The sequence below is a fragment of the Tamandua tetradactyla genome, chromosome 2, assembly GCF_023851605.1.
Source record: "Tamandua tetradactyla isolate mTamTet1 chromosome 2, mTamTet1.pri, whole genome shotgun sequence".
Taxonomy (NCBI): domain Eukaryota; kingdom Metazoa; phylum Chordata; class Mammalia; order Pilosa; family Myrmecophagidae; genus Tamandua; species Tamandua tetradactyla.
Window position 1 is genome coordinate 168,554,537 of NC_135328.1, and position 20,212 is coordinate 168,574,748.

The 20,212-nt window shown below is 53.4% G+C and overlaps 2 protein-coding genes across 5 annotated transcripts in view; one reads left to right on the top strand and one right to left on the bottom strand.

The window, feature by feature from the left end:
• SLC1A7 (solute carrier family 1 member 7) overlaps positions 1–8,220 on the top strand; it is a 41,939-nt gene extending 33,719 nt beyond the window's left edge. Inside the window, exons 6-11 of one of the 3 annotated variants that reach the window (XM_077149614.1) lie at positions 2,145–2,244; positions 2,958–3,191; positions 5,056–5,250; positions 5,976–6,110; positions 6,521–6,623; positions 7,197–8,219. In XM_077149614.1, coding sequence (XP_077005729.1) covers positions 2,145–2,244; positions 2,958–3,191; positions 5,056–5,250; positions 5,976–6,110; positions 6,521–6,623; positions 7,197–7,415 — 986 coding nt within the window. In that variant the 3' untranslated portion in view covers positions 7,416–8,219. Of the gene's footprint in view, positions 1–2,144; positions 2,245–2,957; positions 3,192–4,113; positions 5,251–5,975; positions 6,111–6,520; positions 6,624–7,196 lie in introns of those variants that run through there. The other 2 variants (XM_077149613.1, XM_077149615.1) reach the window with 2 other exon arrangements.
• A 1,434-nt stretch (positions 8,221–9,654) lies between these two features.
• Positions 9,655–20,212, bottom strand: part of PODN (podocan) — a 32,512-nt gene continuing 21,954 nt past the window's right edge. The window contains exons 9-11 of one of the 2 annotated variants that reach the window (XM_077149611.1): positions 19,356–19,504; positions 13,324–13,531; positions 9,655–10,025 (exon numbers count right to left, since the gene is read on the bottom strand). In XM_077149611.1, the coding sequence (XP_077005726.1) occupies positions 13,351–13,531; positions 19,356–19,504 (330 nt within the window). In that variant the 3' untranslated portion in view covers positions 9,655–10,025; positions 13,324–13,350. The other variant, XM_077149612.1, reaches the window with a different exon arrangement.

Sequence of the window (20,212 nt, forward strand, 5' to 3'; positions counted from 1 at the left end):
TGCCCCCAGCCGCACTGCCCCTGCCTTTCAGGTGCGGAAAGTGCCTCCCCCGAGGCCCTGGCCACTTCCCTCAGCCTGGCGGCACTTTCTGCACCTCACACCCCTTCACTTTCCCTATCATTGTGGGTTCTCCGTGCATCCCATCCTCAGGAAAGTCTGCCTCACCCCCTAGACTAGGTCAGGCACCCTGGCTACACAGCCAGCACAGCCAGTGCTACTCTAACAGGTGACCCTGTTGCAATTCTATAACTGCTTGTGTGACTGTTTAATGTCTATTTGGGAGCTGGTATAAGTCCCTGCAGGCAGGAACCATATCTGGCATGTTCTCCATTTTATCCCCAGAGCCCACCACAGTGGCTGGCATAGAGTAGCCCCCAGTAAGATCTGTTGGAGAAATGGTGAGATCGACGAATGGGTGGACAACAAGGGATAATGGGAGGTTTTATCACCTTGGCCCAAAATCTGGGCCTGCAGAGGAGCTGGGACCTCGAGGACCCAAGTGTGTGTTTGCAAGTTCCCTCAGCACATGTGATGGTCAGCCCCGATCCTCAGCTGCCTCCCTCCTCTCCAAGCTGTGGTCCAGAGCCTCTCTCTTAGAGATAGGAACATATAAAAGGGTTATTAGTGTGCACAACAAAAAGTAGCTCTTGAGAGTCTTCAACTCAATTCACTTAAATATTTACTGAGCTCATGGAACTGTCTGCGCATCTGTGTGTGTTCGTGTATGTGTGCCCATACCTGTGTATGCCAGCGTCTTAGTGTGAGCGAGCCCACTTGCACAGCTTTCTTTGGTCCCCCAAACCCAGCCTCCTTTCCCATCTCCTCCCTGGTGTCAGGATGTGGCTTATGCTGAGGTCTCACTGGCCTTGCCTTTTGGGGGGACCCCACTGCTGTGCCCCAGGTACACTAGTCCCAGCCAACCAGAGTCCTGGATGTCCTCAGAGAAAGCCAGGTAGAACCTGATGAGGGGTGGGTAAGGCCTGGGGGTACAGAGCCAGCAGGGGGCATAGCTGCAAGTGGGCAGGGCAAGGCCTTCATCTTACTCCGTCACCACCCAGGATCTGCTCTCTGCATGTGTGGGCTCAGGGCTTCCTGGAGCAGGAAAAGTGTTCTCCTCTGGAGTCCCACAGGCCAGGCACCCTGCCTCTTCCTTGCTGAGTCGGCCAGTGAACCTCTCTGAGCCAGTAACAGTTTCCTGAGGGTAGGCAGAGTGTGGTTTGCTCCCCATTTTTGTATCACCAGAGGGTCCTTGGTGCAGCCACCCAGCTGCTGTTTCAAGAATGGAGCCTACCTCCCTGAAATAGTAGGTGCATGTACAGCTACCAAGAAGCATGGCACATGCTGTGAAGGAGTAGCCCAGAATTCCAAGGGAGAGAGTCACAGGGATGTGAGGAAAGGCTTTTATTCATTCGTTCATTTTTTTCATTCACCTGTAGTTGTGGCTGAGGAGATACAGTCCTTGCCTTCAGGGGGCTAATGTTCTACTGGAGGAGTCAGAAAAAAAGGCAAAGGAAAGTAACAGATATGAATAGAACTAAGTGATGAGTGAGAGGAGGATGGATGGGGAATCTTTCTGGGGGAGAAACAGAATAAGCGGAGTGGGGCTGGGCCTCTGTGTGCCCTGAGGGCGGGGAAAGAGTGAGCTCCCTCTGAGAACCGGCAGCCAGTGCTTCAGGCAGAGGGAAGTGCATGGTCAAAGGTCCTGAGGCAGCGAAGAGCCTGACATATTCTAGAAACTTAAAGAAGGCCAGCAATGGTGAGTAGGGGGAAGAACCGTGTCAGAGGTTAGAGGTATAGACAGGGTCAGATCAAGGGGCCTGGGGCAGCGGTGAGCTTGGTTAGGGCCTAAGTGCACAGGGAAGTTGGTGAAGAGTGCTCATTTTTATTTTAAGATGGCATTTGCTGCTGCATGGTGGATGTATGAGAAAGGAGGGAAAGCTGAGAGTCCCCTGGGGGAGGTTGTTGCCCTGGTCCCCTGGGGGAGAAGCATCGGTTCATCACAGGCTGCTGGGAAGTCGGCCAGGAGCTGTTTCGCCTGTGCATGCAGCTGAGCTGCCTCGCCGGCAGGGTGCATCTGCGCACACAGGCGTGGGCCTGTGCTCGGCCCAGTGCATCCCTGTTAGCATGTGTCCCTGCACCTGCAGGCATCATGCTGGGCCGCATGGGTGACGGAGGGGCCCCCTTGGTCAGCTTCTGCCAGTGCCTCAATGAGTCTGTCATGAAGATCGTGGCGGTGGCCGTGTGGTAAGCCTCACTGGGGGAGGGTACCCCTGCCCCCAGCTCTGCCCTGGGTGGATGGAGGGATGGATGCCATGGTCCTGTCCTCTGCAAAAAGCTGCACATGAGGCCCAGCGCGGAGCCTGCAATGCCTCCCCCTGAATCTCAGCCCTGGGTCTACCACTTCTGGCCTAGGCTAGTTATAGGTCCGGTCAGGCCCACCAGAGGAGAGTTAGGAGCTAAGCCTGGCCCTGCTGCTCTGTTGGCCTCAGTTCCTCCATCACATGGAGCCTCATCAGCTCAGCTTTTGGAGAAATGAAATACTAGAACTGCCACTCTCTGGTTCAGAGTTCAGTCATTAGGAATCTTCTAGTTGGACCTTGCGCGATTCTCATCTGGTTCTGGGGAAGTGCAGAGGCCTGGCCCACAGTCACCCACAGAGGCGGTGGCGCTGCTGGGACTGGAATGTAGGGCCCCCGAAGGCAGGGGTCCTTCTCAGAAGCAAGAGATGGAGGGAGGAAGAGGAGTGAGAGGCTGTCCAGGTCTGGAGTGGTTGAGGGCATTAGTGTAAGTACTGTGTCTGACCCAAGACTGGGCACTCGTGCATGATCTCGTTCAGTCCTTACTCGAACCCTGGGAGGCCCAGAGTGGATGAGGCCACAGGGTGATGCAGTGCCAGGATTGCGGGGCACCCTCGCCTGCCTGGCACCTGAGCCCCGGGCTGCCCTGCCCACCCCCAGGTACTTCCCCTTTGGCATTGTGTTCCTTATTGCTGGAAAGATCCTGGAGATGGACGACCCCACGGCCGTCGGGAAGAAGCTGGGCTTGTACGCAGTCACGGTGGTGTGTGGGCTCGTGGTCCACGGCCTCTTCATCCTGCCCCTGCTGTACTTCTTCATCACCAAAAAGAACCCTATCGTCTTCATCCGCGGTGTCCTCCAGGCCCTGCTCATCGCACTGGCCACCTCCTCCAGGTAGCCCTCCAGGTAGCCCAGGGAGGGGGTGGGGCACGATAAGGGAGGCTGTGAGGCCTGTCCAGCCATCTGCCCGGCCATCATCTGTCCTTAATCATAGACCTTGGAAGGTGTCAGATTGGCTCACTTCACAAACTCGGGCTGGCTATTTTTGACATTTATCCCTTGATACTACCCCACCTGCCCGAGTAGCAGAAAACCTTTATCTCCTCTTGACGCCTTTCCCTCCCCTAATCGCCCACAGTCCCTAAAATGTACTCAGTCTGAATGGGGTCGGCTTCCACATGTTGGGGCAGGGAGGCCGGTAGAGCAGGTTGCCCTTACTGTTTGCCGCCACATGGCGCTGTGGCGGGAGTCGGGCCTGCATGGTTCTGGGGACCTCAGCTGCCCACTGTCGCTGCACATGCTGACTGGACGCCCTCATACACCCCGGTACAACCGGTGTGGCCAGGCTGCGTGGACGTGAATCGCGGCTCCCTCACTCCCTAGCTGAGTGGCTGTGGGCAAATCACTTCACCTCCCTGGGCACCAGTTTTCTCCTTTCCAGCCTGGGATTAATTTAGCCTCTACCTCAGTGGGTTGCCATGGAGTTTAATTGAGATAATACAGGGCAGGCAGGAATGCCAGGCTCCAGGTAACTTTGCACCTGCCCCAGGGGAGCCCAAGCCTCTCGATTTAGAGTTGTGCAGCCCTGTGAAGAAAGGGTAGTTCTCCCCACAGGGAGGTGACGGCCTCCCAGGCAGGACAGGGGCCCATGCAGGCTCCCACACTGAGGAAATGGAGGCGGGAGCAGGCAGGAGCTCAGAAACGTCTGTCAGGCACAGGAGGCCATGCCGTTCCCCCCAGCACTTACCGCCTTCTCCTCCCTGGGCCTCAGCTTCTCCGGTCTGTAAAGTGGGTGTGCGGCCTTCTTCCCTGACAGCCACCCGACCCCTGCTGGCAGCAGAAGCACCTCAGGCAGGATTCAGAAGGAGCAGGACGCCATCGAGGAAAAGCCCCAGAGGCCATGGCCCGAGAACCTCCACCCAGGCCAGAGGCCACGGGGTGGGGAAGAAGGGGAGGGCGAAGGGGAGAGACAGAGCCGCAAACAGCTGCCAGCCCCCTTCCTCGGGCCAAGGCTGCCAGAGCTGGCTTGGCAGGAGCCGCAAGCCTTGGGCCCAGCACATCTGGGGCTCATTAGGCTCTGGCAAGTGGAACTGGGCTCCCAGGCCGTGGCCTGTACGGAGAGAAAGAATGCCAGGTCCATGCCACCCTGGGTCCGTGCTGGCACTGCCACGAGGAGCCCTAACAACAAACAAAGCCACAGATAACACGCGTGGGCCTCACCATGTGCCGGTGTCCACTGTGAGCACTCACTCATTTAGTCCTCCTAGTGAGTCTCTAAACTAGATACTGTTTGTTGGCCCAATTTGGAGAAAAGGCCCATAGAGGTTATAGCACATTCCAGGTCACCTGGATGTGAACCCAGGCAGCCTGGCCCCAGAGCCCCTGCTGTCAACCCTTCCCCACGCTGGGCTTCAGGCTCTTCATCTGTGCAATGGGGCCACAAAACCCTGCCTCCCAACGAGCGGGTGTATAAAGCACAGTGGCCGAGGCAGGGTGTGCTCTGCAGATGGAGATTTCCTTCCCGACCTGAGGAGGCCCCATGTGGGTCTGGGGGTGTGTCTCTGAGGCACTGGGCCGGGGCTGGCTCAGCCACTGACCACACACCTCCCTAAGGGTGCTGTCCTCGACTGCTGTCAAAGCCCTTTCATCCTGTCAGCTCCCGATGATGGGCCGGGGGTCAGGGGAGCCCCGTGACAGGTAGGCGGTCAGCCCTGAGGCCCCGGCCCTCGTGGGCACACACTGGCCCCTCTGCCCGTAGCTCGGCCACACTGCCCATCACCTTCAAGTGCCTGCTGGAGAACAACCACATTGACCGGCGAATCGCCCGCTTCGTGCTGCCCGTGGGCGCCACCATCAACATGGACGGCACAGCACTCTACGAAGCGGTGGCCGCCATCTTCATTGCTCAGGTGAACAACTACGAGCTGGACTTCGGCCAGATCATCACCATCAGGTGCAGCCCTGAGCCCTACACCCCGGGCGGTCAGGGTCGGGGCGAGGGGTCCCAGAGGGGCCTGCAGGATTCTCAGACTCCCAGGTCTGCTAGGCCCCCTGAGACCCCAAGGAGCTGCGGGGTGCGTCCCAGGCCACACAGGAAGTTGGCACTGGGGCTGAGATTTGACTCTGGCCCCTGAGGGCAGGCAAAGGGCCAAGGACAGTGGCCTGGAGGAGACCGTGGAGTTTGGACAGGCAGGGGAGGAAGGGTATTACAGGTGGTTGCAGGATGAGCATGGTCAGCAGCGGGACTGAGGAACAGCAGGGAGGCCCTGTGCTGGAGCTGAGGGCGGGCAGGGTGTAAAGGGCAGAGGTTGAAGGGAAGGCCTTGCCTGTCAGCTCCAGGACATGAGCTCATCCTTGCAGACCAGGTCCCAGAGGGAGGCTGGGGGCAGAGCTCTGCCTCTGGATGGTCAGAATCTCTGAGTTACTTTTTCAAAATACTGCTTCCTGGGAACCTACAGAGTCAGCAGCTCCAGACCCAGGATGTTCCCCAAACTCCTCAAGAGGTTCTCCTGAAGCCAGGGATGGGGTGTCCTTGGGGCCTGAGGACACTGGGAAGGGTTACGCCCCGCTGAAAAGCACCACCTCCCACCCCCCATTTCCAACAACCCCCTGCCCCTTCTGGCTGTCCCCAGAGGCCCTGACACTGTGCCCTGGCCCTCTCCCACCCCCTTCCCGCAGCATCACGGCAACTGCAGCCAGCATCGGGGCAGCTGGCATCCCCCAGGCAGGGCTGGTCACCATGGTCATTGTGCTGACCTCCGTGGGACTGCCCACTGACGACATCACCCTCATCATCGCTGTCGACTGGGCTCTGTGAGTAGAGCTTGGCCCCCACGCCAGCCCTCAGGGAGGGGGGCGCGCCAGGCACTGCTGCTGGGGACATGCGTCCCTCCCCCAAGGTGGAGGCCTGGGGAGCTGGCACGGGGTGGCACAGGGGCTGCCATATCCATCCACATGGCACTGGCTATGGAATTTGCAGGGTTCGGTATTCAAAGATGAACACGCAGGCCCCTTGTTTGAAAAGTGAGAAGAATTCCAAGATGAAAAGAACAAAGCCTTAAACCAAGCATAGGCCCTTCTAGGCCCAGGGTCCGGGTGACTGCACAGGCTGCAGCCCATGGAGCCAGGCCGGCATCAGCCCTGCACTGAGGGGTCGAGGCATGCAGGGAAAACCCCTGAGAGCTTTAAGTGCCCGATGCTCACTGCCCATCTTGGCTCGCCAGGGACCGTTTCCGCACCATGATTAATGTGCTGGGGGATGCGCTGGCTGCAGGGATCATGGCCCATGTGTGCAGGAAGGACTTTGCTCGGGACACGGGCACCGAGGTAAGTGCAGTGCCCCCTTCCCAGCCCGGCTTGGGGGAGGGGATAGGAAAGAGGAAGCAGGCAGGACACCAGATGGGATCCATGACCAGCATGGCAGCCTTCAGCCAATCCCTTCATGCCTCTAAGCCTCAGGCTCCCCATGTGTTAAATGGGGGGATGGATTCATTCCTCTAGCATCTACTTGCTGAGCACCCACCATGGCTGGCACTGATCAAGGCACAGAAGGAATGGTGGTGAGCAAAAGAAGATTTATAGTCTTTATATCCAAGGCTCCCTGAAAAACCACCGGTGGTAGTCTGCACCCACTTCATGGGAAAGGAAGTTGAGGCAGGTTAGCCTTCAGTTCCCTCTCTGGGCCCTGCAGTTCCCCTCTTCCACTAGGGCAGCGCCTGGAGGAGGCAGGACAGCTTGGGAACTGGAGCCCAGAGAGGCCCTGAGATCTACTCAGGTCACACAGCATGTCTGTAGGAAAACCGATCATGTGGGTCCCAGCCCTGAGCTTATCCTGCTCCACTGATTCACAGGCCTCCCTAGCGTGTAATTTTAGTCCCTCCTGCTGTTTCTCTTAAACAGAAAGTGCCGCCCTGCGAGGCCAAGCCCATGAGCCTCCAGGAAATCGTGGCGACTCAGAGGAATGGTTGTGTGAAGAGCGTGGCTGAGGCCTCGGAGCTGACCCTGGGCCCTGCCTGCCCCCACCACGTCCCTGTACAGGTGGAGCAAGACCAGGAACCGGCCCCGGCCAGCCTGGGCCACTGCACCATCGAGATCAGTGAGCTCGAGACCAACGTCTGAGCCCAATGAACTTCAGGGACCAGGGGCAGGCTCCAGGGTTAGAGGTCAAGGGCAAGACACCAACTCCCCTGGTGGTGACTCTGGAGCAGCAGTTCCCGCTGTGTGAGGGCACAGGCAGGACTGTGGTTCCCACTTTCCGGACGGTGGAGTCAAGGCCCAGAGAGCTGAACACACTTGCCCAAAGTCTCGGAGCAAGTAATGACAGGGCCTTGCCACTAAGATCCTTCAGGCCCTGGTCACTCCCTCCAAGAGGATGGGTGCCTGCAGGCGCGGAAGCTGTGAGAGCTGTGCCCCCTCCAGGAGCCCCCACCCCCATCACTGCTTTCAATTTATTAAACACAATAACAGTGTCCCAATTTCAGTCCCAGCTGTATCCTGGCCCAGGCCAGCCCCCCACCCCGCCCTGTAACATGTGGCCTCAGCCAAACAGCTCTCCCAAGGACGGGCTCAGCTCAGGCCAGCGCCATGAACCTCCTGCCTTCCATGGCCACAGTTGGTGCTGTCTCCTGGCCCACCATAATCTCTTGCAAAGCTCGTCCTGGCTGGAGACAGGCCTATCTTTACTAGAACCGGAAGGGCCCTTAGAAACATCCAGGCCAGTCTCACATCAGACCAGGGCCCAGGGCGGGAGGCTGGCCTGGGGGGTCTGGGTCAAGCTGCCTGTCTGGCCCTGGTGTCAGAAGACCCCGAAAGCCCGAGTGGCAAGGTGGAGTTAGGTTTTCTATTCCTTTCTGTGTTTTGTACATTCAGCGGTAACTAAATAAAGGCATTTTGTTTCTAAAGTCTTGTGGACTTAGAGACCATTCTCAAGCTGGCATTGCTTGATTGAGCTAAGTGGGCTGTCAAAGTGCAGACAGGCCTGTCCAGGGACCCATCCCGATTGCCACAGTGTGGCGGGGCCTTGTCCAAGTGGCCAGGGTACGGACAGACCAGCCTGCCCCTTCCGGGCTCTGACCTGCAGGTAGGGCCCTGAGATAGCCCCACAAAAGGAACCACTTTTCTCTGCCAGTCTGGCTGTCTTTGGCAAAGGCTTGGTTGGAGGGAGGGGGTTGGCCAAGGATATTCTCCTTCATTCTCCCCCCGCCTCAGGTGTACTTCAAGGGAGGAGACACAGACTCCACGGCCTGCTCTGGGTGTGCCTTGGCAAAAAGGATATAACCGCCGGGTCCAGAGGGGTCAGCGCCATGGAGCCCAGGAAGACCCTCAGGCCCGAGGACAGCGTGGGCCTCCCACGGTCATTCAAACTCCGGAGGACACCTGCCTCCCGGTCCCCCACACCTGAACTATTTCCCATTCTCTTCCCAGGGCATGGGGGTCACCAGCACTGGCAGGGAGAAGCTGCTGTTGTCCTACAGTCTAAGGGGCCCAGGAAAGCCTGACACTAGAATCCTCCCTCCCTCCGTGGGGCTGGACCCATCCTTAGAGCATCCTTTCCTGGTTAAGGCCTGATCGCCTAGGAGAGGGCAGACGTCCAGGTATCAGTCACTTCCACCAGTGTGGACTGGCTTATTCAACCCTTCCCTGTGTCCCATCTCTAACTCCTTCAGAGATAGTCAGGTCTGCCCCACTGCAAGGCAGAAATCTGCTCTTTATCAGACTTGCCAGGAAGGCCTCCAGCTCATGCTTACATACCTCCAGCAGTGGGGAGGTCACCACTTCCTGGGTATCTTGATCCACTGTGGGGAAGCTCTGCCTATCAGAGGTCTTTCCTGGCTCTGAGCTGGGTGCTGCTTCCTTGCAGCTTCCTCCCCCAGTCCCAACTCTGCCCCTGTCGGGAGCAGTGGGTACACTAGGCATGCCTGGTGCCTCTTCCTTGGGCAACTCTGCAGAGACCTAGGTCCCCAAGTCACATCTACTCCAGCTCCCAGGCCTGCCTCCGGTCCCCTTCTCACCCTAGCCATCCTCCACAGGACACTGCTAATGGCCCCTCAGTGCAAGGACGCCCCTCCTGGTGGGACCCTTGCAGCCTGAAGCAGGTCCTCAGCCTGGACCCTCAGCCTGTGGGAATGTGGTGGAAGCCAAAAGGCACCTGTGGTGTCCCTGGCCCCACCTGTCAATTCCCTCTGTCTCCCTATATGTGTATGCGTGTGTTGTTCACATGTGTACACGTGTGCAAGTGAACCTCCCTGGACCTCCGCCTATGCAACTAGTTTTGCAGTCCCAGGAACACAGCTTTGCCAGATTCCTACTGGTCTAGACTGGGTGCCGAGGTGTTCATAGCCTACCCACCCGTGAAACCACACAGACACAGCCACAGCTGCAAGGACAGGGATAATGCTTTTATATTAGTTTTCTATAACAAGAAAAATCAACTTTGAGATTTTTATCATTTTTTTTTCTTTAGAAAGAATAAAAATCAAAAGGCACCCAGAACTCTTCAGCAGGCCCCAAAAACATAAGAGGGTCTTCTGGGCTGCAGCTGGCCCCCTCCTGCCTCTCTCTGGCTCCACAGCCTCCGCTCCCGCCTCGCTGTGCACAGAGGGTCTCCATCTGGCCTCCTGCGGGGTTTGCCCACCAGGGTGCAGCCCAGGCAGGGCTCTCAGCAGACTGCCGCCCCAGCTGGCCTGGGGGGCAGGGCAAACGGGGCCAGGGCAGCAGTCCCGACGGTTCCTGTCCACAAAGGGAGGGGAAGGAACAAAAGCCAGCTTTTGTGAGTTCCAGAGGGCGGCAGGCACCTGGCCGCAAAGAGCATGGAGATCACCTTGTGTCTTCTCCAGGGGATGGACGGACAGACAGACAGGGCAGATGGCAAGCTGTCCTTAACAGTTCGGGCTAGTTAGGAGCTGTTGATGAGATAGGCTATGGAGGGCTGTTCTCATGTGACTCTGCATGCATGTGTGTATGTGTCTGTGTGTGTGTGTATCCGTGTGCACATATGTGTGTGCACGTCCGCCAGGAAGCAGGCAATGCCCAAGTGTGTCAGACTCTCCCTCCAAGTCCTCATGACTCAGAGGGTGTGACGGCTGTGGTGGGTGTGGGCACAGAGTGTGACCACTTGGAGGGTGCTGTGTAGCTGGCTGTGGGTGTGTGGCCGTGCTAGGTGGGGGGGGGGTGTCTGCGCGTGGGGCACGCAGCTGCAAAGGGCGGCACTGTGCACTCAGCCTGTGTCTGTGTGGGATGCTCCACGGGGGCAGTGCTGGGAATGCGATGCGTGTGACAGAAGGGAGGGCTCAAGGGGCAGAGTCTGTGGCTGCAGAAAAGAGTCCAGCGGTCCACTGTCCTGCAGAACATGGAGGAGGGTCAGAGGCTGGCCAGGGTAGATCTACCAGCCTCCACCAGTGTGGGGGAGGTGGACTAGAGCATAGGGGGCTCCTGCGGGAAGGACTCCGGGGAAGGGGGGGTACTGGGAGCAGGGAGGTGGGGAGTTGCCCTGGATGCTCAGAGCCAGTGGGGCCTCCACCTGGGAGATGCTCATGAGCAACATCGACAGGGACAGGGGGTCTTTGGGTTCTGGAGACAGGCCCTCCTCTGCTCCTGGGGTCTCAGCATCCAGCTCATTGCCCATTGCCTGGGGTCTCAGGACTCCCCTCAATTGTTTCTCCCCCAACCATGACCCAGCACCCCCTCCTGAGGGCCATAGCATCCTCACTGAGTGGTCAATCACATCTGTCCCTGACCCCTGGCTCTGCCTGAGGACAATGCCCCAGGAAAAGGGGGCTCCAGTCGCTGAGCCCCAGGAGGGAGAGGGCAGCTATTCCCCCAGTGCTGCCTCTGTGCCTGCTCCTCCAGCTCAGATAACCGCCCCCAGGCACTCTTCTCTCGGTCATTAGCTTAGACTTCTCTCCCCAGCTCCCTCTGTCATTCCCCCAAGGGGGACCTCAACACCCACCTCAGACTCCTCCTTGCCATCCGACAGCAGTTCCACATCCAGCCAGCAGCCCCAGCTGCACCCTGACCCCGTGAGCACCCAGCCCGGCTCACACGGACATCCTAACCTCTGATACAGCCTCTGATGGCACCCTCCTCTCCGCCTGGCTGCTCACCCCGAGCTCCAACAGTCCCCTCCCGGGCCTCTGCCACCATCCCCCTGATGTGCCGTCCTCCTTCCCTACCGAGCCTGACTCCCAGGAGGCCTGATTTCAGTCAATTCTCTTGCCAGTACACTCAGCCTCCTTGCTCCTTGTCCTTCTGGCCAAAGCCTAGCCATGGATGGATCCAGCTGCCCCCTTTCCTGCCTGCCCTGCCTGCTGAGCACCTTCTGCTGAAGGCCGGCTGACATGCCTTCATGCTCCGCCAGCGGGCCTCTCACCTGCCTGTGACTGCAGCTGCTCATCCGGTCCTCGGCCACAGCAGACGCATGGACTAACCTGCCAAGGCCAATCCTGCCTACTGCTTCCACAGGGACCTCTCCCTCACATCCAGTCTTCTCTTATATCTTAAACTCCTCCCTCCCTGCTGGCCCCTCCCCATGAGCATTCAAACCAGCCCAATTCCTTTTAAAAGGCCTAAAATAAAATGAGTCTTTCCTGAATCCCACTAACACCCTCGCTCCCATCTCTTCACAGCCAAACTTCTTGAAGGAGGTGTCTCCACTCCCTGGATGCACTTCCTTTCCAGCCACTTTCTCCATCTCCATCATACCCCTGTGACCACCCCCTACATGGGCACAGATGTGCTCCCTGCAAATAAATCTGGTGGGCCCTTGGCAGTGCTCAGCTCCCTCAGCCTCTCAGCAGCACTGATGTGCATGACTCTCCCACTTCTAGGGAAGTGTGGGCACATGAAGCCCTTGTTTATGTGTGCATGGACATGCATGTGTGCATGTGCTCACATGTGCTCATACATGTGCACAAGTGTGTACATGTTCTGCAATAGAATGTGAGAGGGTGCATGCATGTGTCATGTGCATGCAGGTATGGGCCTGTGTGTGCATGGGTGTGTGTGTCTGCATGCTTGCATGTGCACACGTATGCATGCATGTATGCCATGGCATGTGCGTGCATATAAGGACCTATGTGTGCATGGTGTGTTGTTCACATGTGTACACATGTGCATGTTCTGTGCATGTGGGTGTGTTGCAGGATGCATGCACATGTACGTATTCTGTGTGCATGGTATATAGTGAGCATGTTCTATACATGTGCACCCATGCATGCTTCGACCATGTGTGTGCATGTATGTACAAATACATATGTGAATTTGTGTGTGGGTGCATTGTTTCATATCAATGTAAATACTCCCTGCTCTTGACTGACTGGTTTTTGCCACATCCTTTCCTACCTCTTCCATTTCCCTCCACTCCGCAGAGTCCCCCTCCTGCGACCTTGACTTTTTCACTCAATCCCCTTGGGCAAGTTCATGCAACCTGCTGCAGATTCAGAGACTGTTTCAAGGCTGACCATGTCTGGATCCTGTCTCCAGTGCCGACCTCACTCCTGAGCCCCAGGGTCCATATATTCAACCACCCCGGAGAGGCTCTCCACAATGCTCTCAGGTCCCTCAAACTCAACATTGTCCCCACAAACCTGTGCTTCCTCTTAGTACGACCATCCACCTGGAATTCTGAGCTGGAAACCCAGGTCTTGTCTCCTCCTTCACCGACCTGTCCAGCAGCACTACTCTGGCCTCTGTAGTCTGCCTGCAGTCCCCTTTCAGGTCCATTTGCTTGTCTCTGTTCTAACTGCTTATCTCTGGCTCATCCCCATCATCTTTGGCTTGGAATACACCCAGAATTTCCTGATAGGCTACCCCGTCCATTCTCTGCACCACCACCCCAGCACTCATCACCCTTGATTACAATCTCCCATTATGCTCCCAGCACATACCAAGGGCCCTCATATTTTGCAGAATAAATGAACAAAGTAGGGACGGAGGGTGAGGAATGGACGGAACGGCCCTGGAATGTGGGGTCGGGGACAGGAAATGGCGGCCACAAGAGGTGAGTATTGCCCCCATACAAGGCTCCTACCTGAATCAGATCCATTTCACCTTGTTGCTATCTCACTTCCTCTTCCTCCCCTTCCTCCTCGTCCTCCTCTTCCTCTTCCTCCTCCAAGCGGCCACGGTCCTTGGAAGCATCTCCAAACTCAAAGTTGCCTTCGATGTCCAAGACCTGCAGGTGCTTCAGCCTCCGGAAAGCGCTCTCCGTCACAGAGCCCACGGCCAGCTTGTTAAACCTGCGTGGACCCCCCACATGGTGGGCCAGGGCCAGGAGCCCACCCCTCGGAGTCACCCTCCTACCCACTGCAGAAGATAAAAGAGGCAGCAGCTACTCCAGGAAGAAGGTACAGGAGTGCAAAAGCGGCATGAGGCATAGTACATCATGGAAAAGGCAAGCAGTGCGGCCTAGCAACAGCTGGGGTGCAGGGGTGACTCTTGGCCAGCCCCACTCATCTCAGTTTTCCCATGGGTAGAGTGAGGGGAAAGCCTCCCCTGTTCTCTGGACTGAATCACATCCCCTCAAAAGACATGTTCAAAACCTAACCCCCAGTCCTGTGAATGTGAACATGTATATTTTTAAAATTATTTTATTTTTTTTTAAATACCAAAAACACCAAACAGATGCAAACATTCCTATTTTGATCATTCCGTCCTACATATATAATCAGTAATTCACAATATCATCACATAGTTACATATTCATCATCATGATCATTTCTTTGAACATTTGCATCTATTCAGAAAAAGAAATAAAATGAAAAGAGAAAAAAAGTTTATACAAACCATATCCCTTACCACTCCCTTTCACTGATCACTAGCATTTCAAACTAAATTTATTTCAACATTTGTTCCCCCTATTATTTATTTTTATTCCATATGTTCTACTCGTCTGTTGACAAGGTAGATAAAAGGAGCATCAGACACAAGGTTTTCACAATCACACAGTCAAATGTGAACATATTTGTAAGTAGGATCTTTGAAGGTGCTATTAGTTAAGATAAGACCAAACGGGATTAAGGTGGGCCCTAATCCAAGCTCTGACTTTGAATAGAGATATGAAGGAAGCTGACGTGGATAGGACTGAAGTATACCAGAATACAGGAAAAGGATGACATCATCCATATTTTAAAATTTCAACTTCTACGTGAAACCAAATGGAGAGATTTTTATTTGGTGCGAAGTTTATATTTTGGGTAGTGCATTTCTTATCCTAACTTGGATGGCCAATTTAGTTGAACACCGTAAGTACATGGAATCTTGAACAGGGCATGAGATTTTGTTGGTTTGTCCGGGTTAGTGTAATGCCCTGATAAATCCCAGAGTAATCTGGGCAGTGAATAAAGAAGTATTTGCAAGGTCCCCTTGCGACACGGGGAAGAAAGGAGGAAATACTCAACTTCCCTATCTGGAAAATTTCTAATATTCTTGCAAGCAGTGGGGACAACCAAATCCATAGGGCCAGCTCTCAATCTTGGGGTTCGCCCCTATGAAAATTATTCCTGCAAAGGATAGGCTAAGCCTACTTAAAATAAGGCCTAAGAGTCACCCCTAGAGAACTTCTTTTACTGCTCAATGTGGCCTCTCTCTCTAAGCTGTTGTGACAAGTGATCTCACTGCCCTCCCCCACTACTTGGGACATGACTCCCGGGAATGTAAATCTCCCCAGGAATATGGGACAGAAATCCTGCGATGAGTGGGACCCAGAATCAAAGGATTGAGAAAATCTTTCTTGACCAAAAGGGGGAAGACAAAAATGAGACAAAATAAAGTCTCAGTGGTTGAGAGATTTCAAACAGTCAAGAGGTTATCCTGGAGGTTATTCTTATGCATTATACAGACATCCCTTTTTAGTTTATGGTGTATTGGAGTGGCTGGAAGGAAGGACCTGAAACTGTTGAGCGTGTTCCAGGAGCCTTGATTCTTGAAGTCGATTGTATAACAATATAGCTTTTACAGTGTGACTGTGTGATTGTGAAAACCTTGTGTCTGATGCTCCTTTTATCTAGGGTATGGACAGATGAGCCCATACCCTAGATGAGTAAAATATATGGATAAAAAATAAACAAATAATAGGGGGGACAAAGGTTAAAATAAGTTGGGTAGACGGAAATACTAGTGGTCAATGAGAAGGAGGGGTAAAGGGTATGGCATGTATGAGTTTTTCTTTTGTCTTTTTATTTCTTTTACTGGAGTGATGCAAATGTTCTAAAAAAAGATCATGGTGATAAATACACAACTATGTGATGATATTGTGAGCCATTAATTGCACACCATATTTGGAACATTTAGGTGTTAAGACTTATCAATAAAAATATTTAAAAAAAAGATGGGCCCTAATCCATAACAAATTGTTATATACACATATAATGGAATATTAAGCAGCAGTAAGATGAAATGACATCCTGAAGCATACAAGAACATGGATGAACCTTTAGGAAATAAAACTAAGTCAAACATAGAAGGATAGAAACTGTATGATTTCGCTATTATGATTCTGGTAAACATAATCAAAAAGGTTTACACTATAGAATACAGGGGACCTAGAGGTACACAGAAGCTAGAGACAGGGAAAGATTACCCAAATGAGGTCGAACTTAAATGAAAGGGAACAGATAGAAGTGCTGGTAACTAGTTAGTGGGGTTATAAGTGATATTTCCATAATGAAGGTGAACGTGGTTGAAAGAGGTTGCATAGTGCCATGTAGCCCACTGATTAACTCTATAATTATAAATAAGTTCTTGCATGAATTCCTGCAAAAGTTTGATCTTATACAAAGAGTCAATAATAGAGGGGTATAGGGGGAAAACTAATATTGCATGCTATTGTCTGTAGTTAATAGGAAGACAGCATAGTACCACAGCAATACCAGGGGTAAATAATTGGGGGTAGGGGGAAGGGACCAGACATTAGGGGAGGTTTTGATTTGATATTTGGCAAGCCTGTGATTATTGGTTTTTTGTCTCTTTGGACCAATTAAATTGCTGCTGATTGTATAACCAAGAGAGGACACTACAAGTCATGGTTTGTTTATTTTGAATATTACCCGTGATGTCCAGTGGATGGAGGGGGCCGAAGGGTACAATGACAGAGAAGCCAAAAGGTGAACTGTGATATATATACATATGGGGGGTGGGGGTGGGAATACTGTGCGGCTATAAAAAGGAATGACATCGTGAGGCATGCAACAAACCAAATGAAACTTGGGGACGATGTGTTGTTCAAAATAAGCCAGAAACAAAAGAACAAATATGCTATGGTCTCTTTCAGAAAATACTTAAAAGAAAATTGGAGCCTACATTGTAAACTCTTATAGCAGTCATACTTAGTCCAAAGCTGTAAGTATATTGCCAGATCCTGAGACACTGAGCTATATGTGTATAAGCTGGTATTTCCCTGGAACTTTGAGTACCTCTGTGACATTTAAGACTCAGAGCTGGAGCTCTGCAGCTCTGAAAGTCAGCATTGCCACATACAGTAACAGTTGAAGTAACTGAAGAAGAGATCGGACTTCAATTAGAAATAAAATGTTGGGTGCACGGGTAGGTCAGTGGTTAGAATGCCTGCCTTTCATGTGGGAGACCCGGTTTCAATTCCCGGTCCATGCACCAATAAAAAACCCGTAGCTGCTCTGGTTGGGGCTAAGGTAAATCAGAGTTCAGGGAAAAGATGATAGTGTTTGTACTCTAGAGCTTCACCTACTTATATGAGGCCAAAGGAAAGAGGTTTATTGTGTCTAGAACCTAAAGTTTCTATAACATGGGATCTATAAATCAACTTGTCTGGATAGCTCAAACAACCCCAAACACATGGAGACCAGAATGAGAATGAGGCCTTGTAATTCTGTTTAGCTTAATGTACTATATGGAGACATCACCAGACTCTGGTGGACTGATAATTACAAAGTATTGGTAGAGTCCATTGAGGGGCTGGAAAATAAAATGGAACTACTAAACTTTCCCATCTGGGAAAGCCTTAGTACTCTCTCAAACATTAGGGACTTCCACTTGATTTTGAGATTTGTTCTCACAAAACTTATTTCTGTGGTGAAGGAGCTAAGACCACCTGTAACTGTGTCTAAGAGTTCCTTCCAGGAAACCTCTTTAGTTGCTCAGATGTGGCCTCTCTCTAAGCCCAACTCTGCAAAGAAAATTATTATACCCATCTCCCTTCGTGTGACATGACATTTCGGGGTGAAAGTCTCCCTGACAATGTGGGACATGATTCCCAGGGTTGAGCCTGACTCTGGCACCACGGGATCAACAATCCCTTCCAGACTAAAAGGGGGGAAAGAAATGTAACAAAATAAGGTAGCAGTGGCTAAGAGAGCTCAGATGGGGTCAAGAGGTTATTCTGGAGGCTACTCTTATGCAAGCTTCAGCTACATATTGCTAATTGCCATGGTTTGCCAAACCCCAACCAACATCATTCCCGTAATCTCTAAAGAACACCCAGGGCTGTGACTGAGACTCAACAAAAGTTGCATGCACTAAATTTACTTTCCTGATCTATAATCTCCAGAGGCTTCCTAGGCTAGATAAGTCCTGAAACCCAGAGGGGCCAGCTTCTCCAAGAACATCAACTAACTCTATCCCCTTACCCTATATTGTTGACACTCCTTTTCAACATGAAAAAGTTAAGAATGAGCATAACCCAAAGACCCCTATAGATTGGGAGAACGATCAAAGGAGAGGGAGGAGTTATAACAGAGAAGTTAGGATTTAACAAACAAGTATGACTGCTCAGTCATGTCACTTTATCTCTTTTAGCTTCCAGCATCTTGGAGCAGCTACAAGGAAAAACCTGAAAATGTGGAATGGTAACCCACACCAAAATTTGAACTCTGTTCTGTCATTACTTGGTAAAATGTACTTTGAAATTTAGTGCTTTTTTTTTCCATATATATGTCATATTTCACAATAAAAAAAAAAAAGATGAGCCCTAATCCAATATGATTAGTGTCCTCATAATCAGAGGAAATGTGGACACAGTAAGTAGGAGACAGAGAGAGAGAGAGAGAGAAGGTCATGTGCCCATGGCAGAGACTGAGTTTTGCTGCCACATGCCAAGGAACACAAGGGATTGCCAGCCACTGCTGGAGCCGTGGATGTCAGCTGAAACACAGCCTGCCAATACCTTCATTTCAGACTTCCAGCAACCAAAACTATGAGATAATAAATTTCCACTGTTTAAGCCAACTAGTCTGTGGTGCTTTGTTCCAGCAGCCCTGGCAAACTGAGGCAGTCTGTATACACTCTCACTATAACTGGGGGGAGTGGGGGACCCAGGGCTTCCTCTCTGCCTTCCCTCTGGCATTAACCCCGAGGACCCCCTGGGGCCCCCTCAGTGTCTGGTGCAAGCTGGTATGCAGGGAAGGCCAGGGCCGTGCCAGGCCAAGGACACACTCCAGGTGTGGCATGGCTCAGAGGCTGCAGCTCTGACCTCAGGCCCGCTCTACTCTCTGGGCCTCTGCAACTCTGCAGGAGCCTGAGGCACGGGGCACACCTCTGGGGCCACACAGCACCCACAGCGCACATGCTGCTTCTCTCTGTCCTGTCTCCATTTAGTAGGAAGCTCCTTGGGGAGACTGGGCCCCCTGAATCATTCCAATCCCCCATCCCCAGAGCCCAGCGTGGGGCTGGATGTGGCCAGTGGGGATCAGAATGTTTTACTGCCCTGGGCTTGGCCTGCCGTGGACACTGGGCACTCACTGCGCTGTTGGGGCCAAGCCCCTCCAGTCACAAATTAGGGTAGGGGGATGCTCTCTGGGATCCCTTCCTGCCCCGTCACATCGATAACACTCACGTGCACACTTTGTAAAGTTTGCAAAGCCCTTCCACAAACTTTTGAGGGTGTGAGGCCCATGGTGACCCTGGAGCAGCCAGGGTTGTCCCCACCCTTGAGAGCTGAGGAAATGGAGGTCTGTGATATCCCAGGGCTGCACAATCAGGCGGTGGCGGAAACGAGCTTCAACCCAAGCTGTTTCCATGTGCCTCAACTGTCCCGTTGGACCCATGGCTGGGCCCTGAAGGGGATGTGCAGGGGCACGGGGTACCTCCTACCTGAGAAAGATCCCCTTGAGGTTGGGTGTGGCGGCAAAGGCGTTGGCAGGCACAGTGCTAATCTTGTTGTTCTGCAGGTACAGGTACTCGAGCGACTCAGGGAGCCCCTCGGGGATCTCTGTCAGCTGATTCTCAGCAATGTCCAGCAGCTGCGGGGGTGACCAGGACAGTCAGGGTCTCCCACCTGAGTAGAGCACTCCATAGCTTGCAAAGCTCCCACCGACCCCGTGCCCATCTAAGTCTCATGGTAACTCTATAGGGTGGGATCTGTAACTATCTCATTTTTGAGATGGTGAAGCAGAGGCTCAGAGAGGTTAAGCAATTTGTTCAAGGTCACAGAGCCCATGTGTCTAAATCCAAACCCTTGTTCCAATTGAGCCACATCCTTCCCAGCCCCTCCTGCCTTCCTGCATGAATTCACAGCCAAGATATCTGGATTTCACATTACTGCCTCTGCCACATACCTGTCACCACATCAGACTAAAGACCCCAGACAGGCAGAGGCCAGGGATCCTCCAGCCTTTGAATTTCACCCCTGTGGCCCAGGATGAACATGGGGAGTGCAGGTCATGTGGGCGGGGTTGCTCATCTGTGGAGCTCAGGGGCCATGTGGGCAGGGAGGGACAGAGCAGGGTGCAGGGTGATGAGGGGCAGAGGCAGGGTGCAGAGTGGTGATGGGCTGAGTAGAGAGGATGTGGGGCTCACAGTGACCCAGCAGTGACAGCCGGGACCCAGGCTCGTCAGTCCCAGGGCCACTACACCCACCCCACTGTGTGTCCCTGGGGCAGAAGTCCGTGGTCTGTCAGCTCCCTTTCTCTCCCTGACAGGCTGGGGTTCAGGGTCAGGAAACTGGGGGG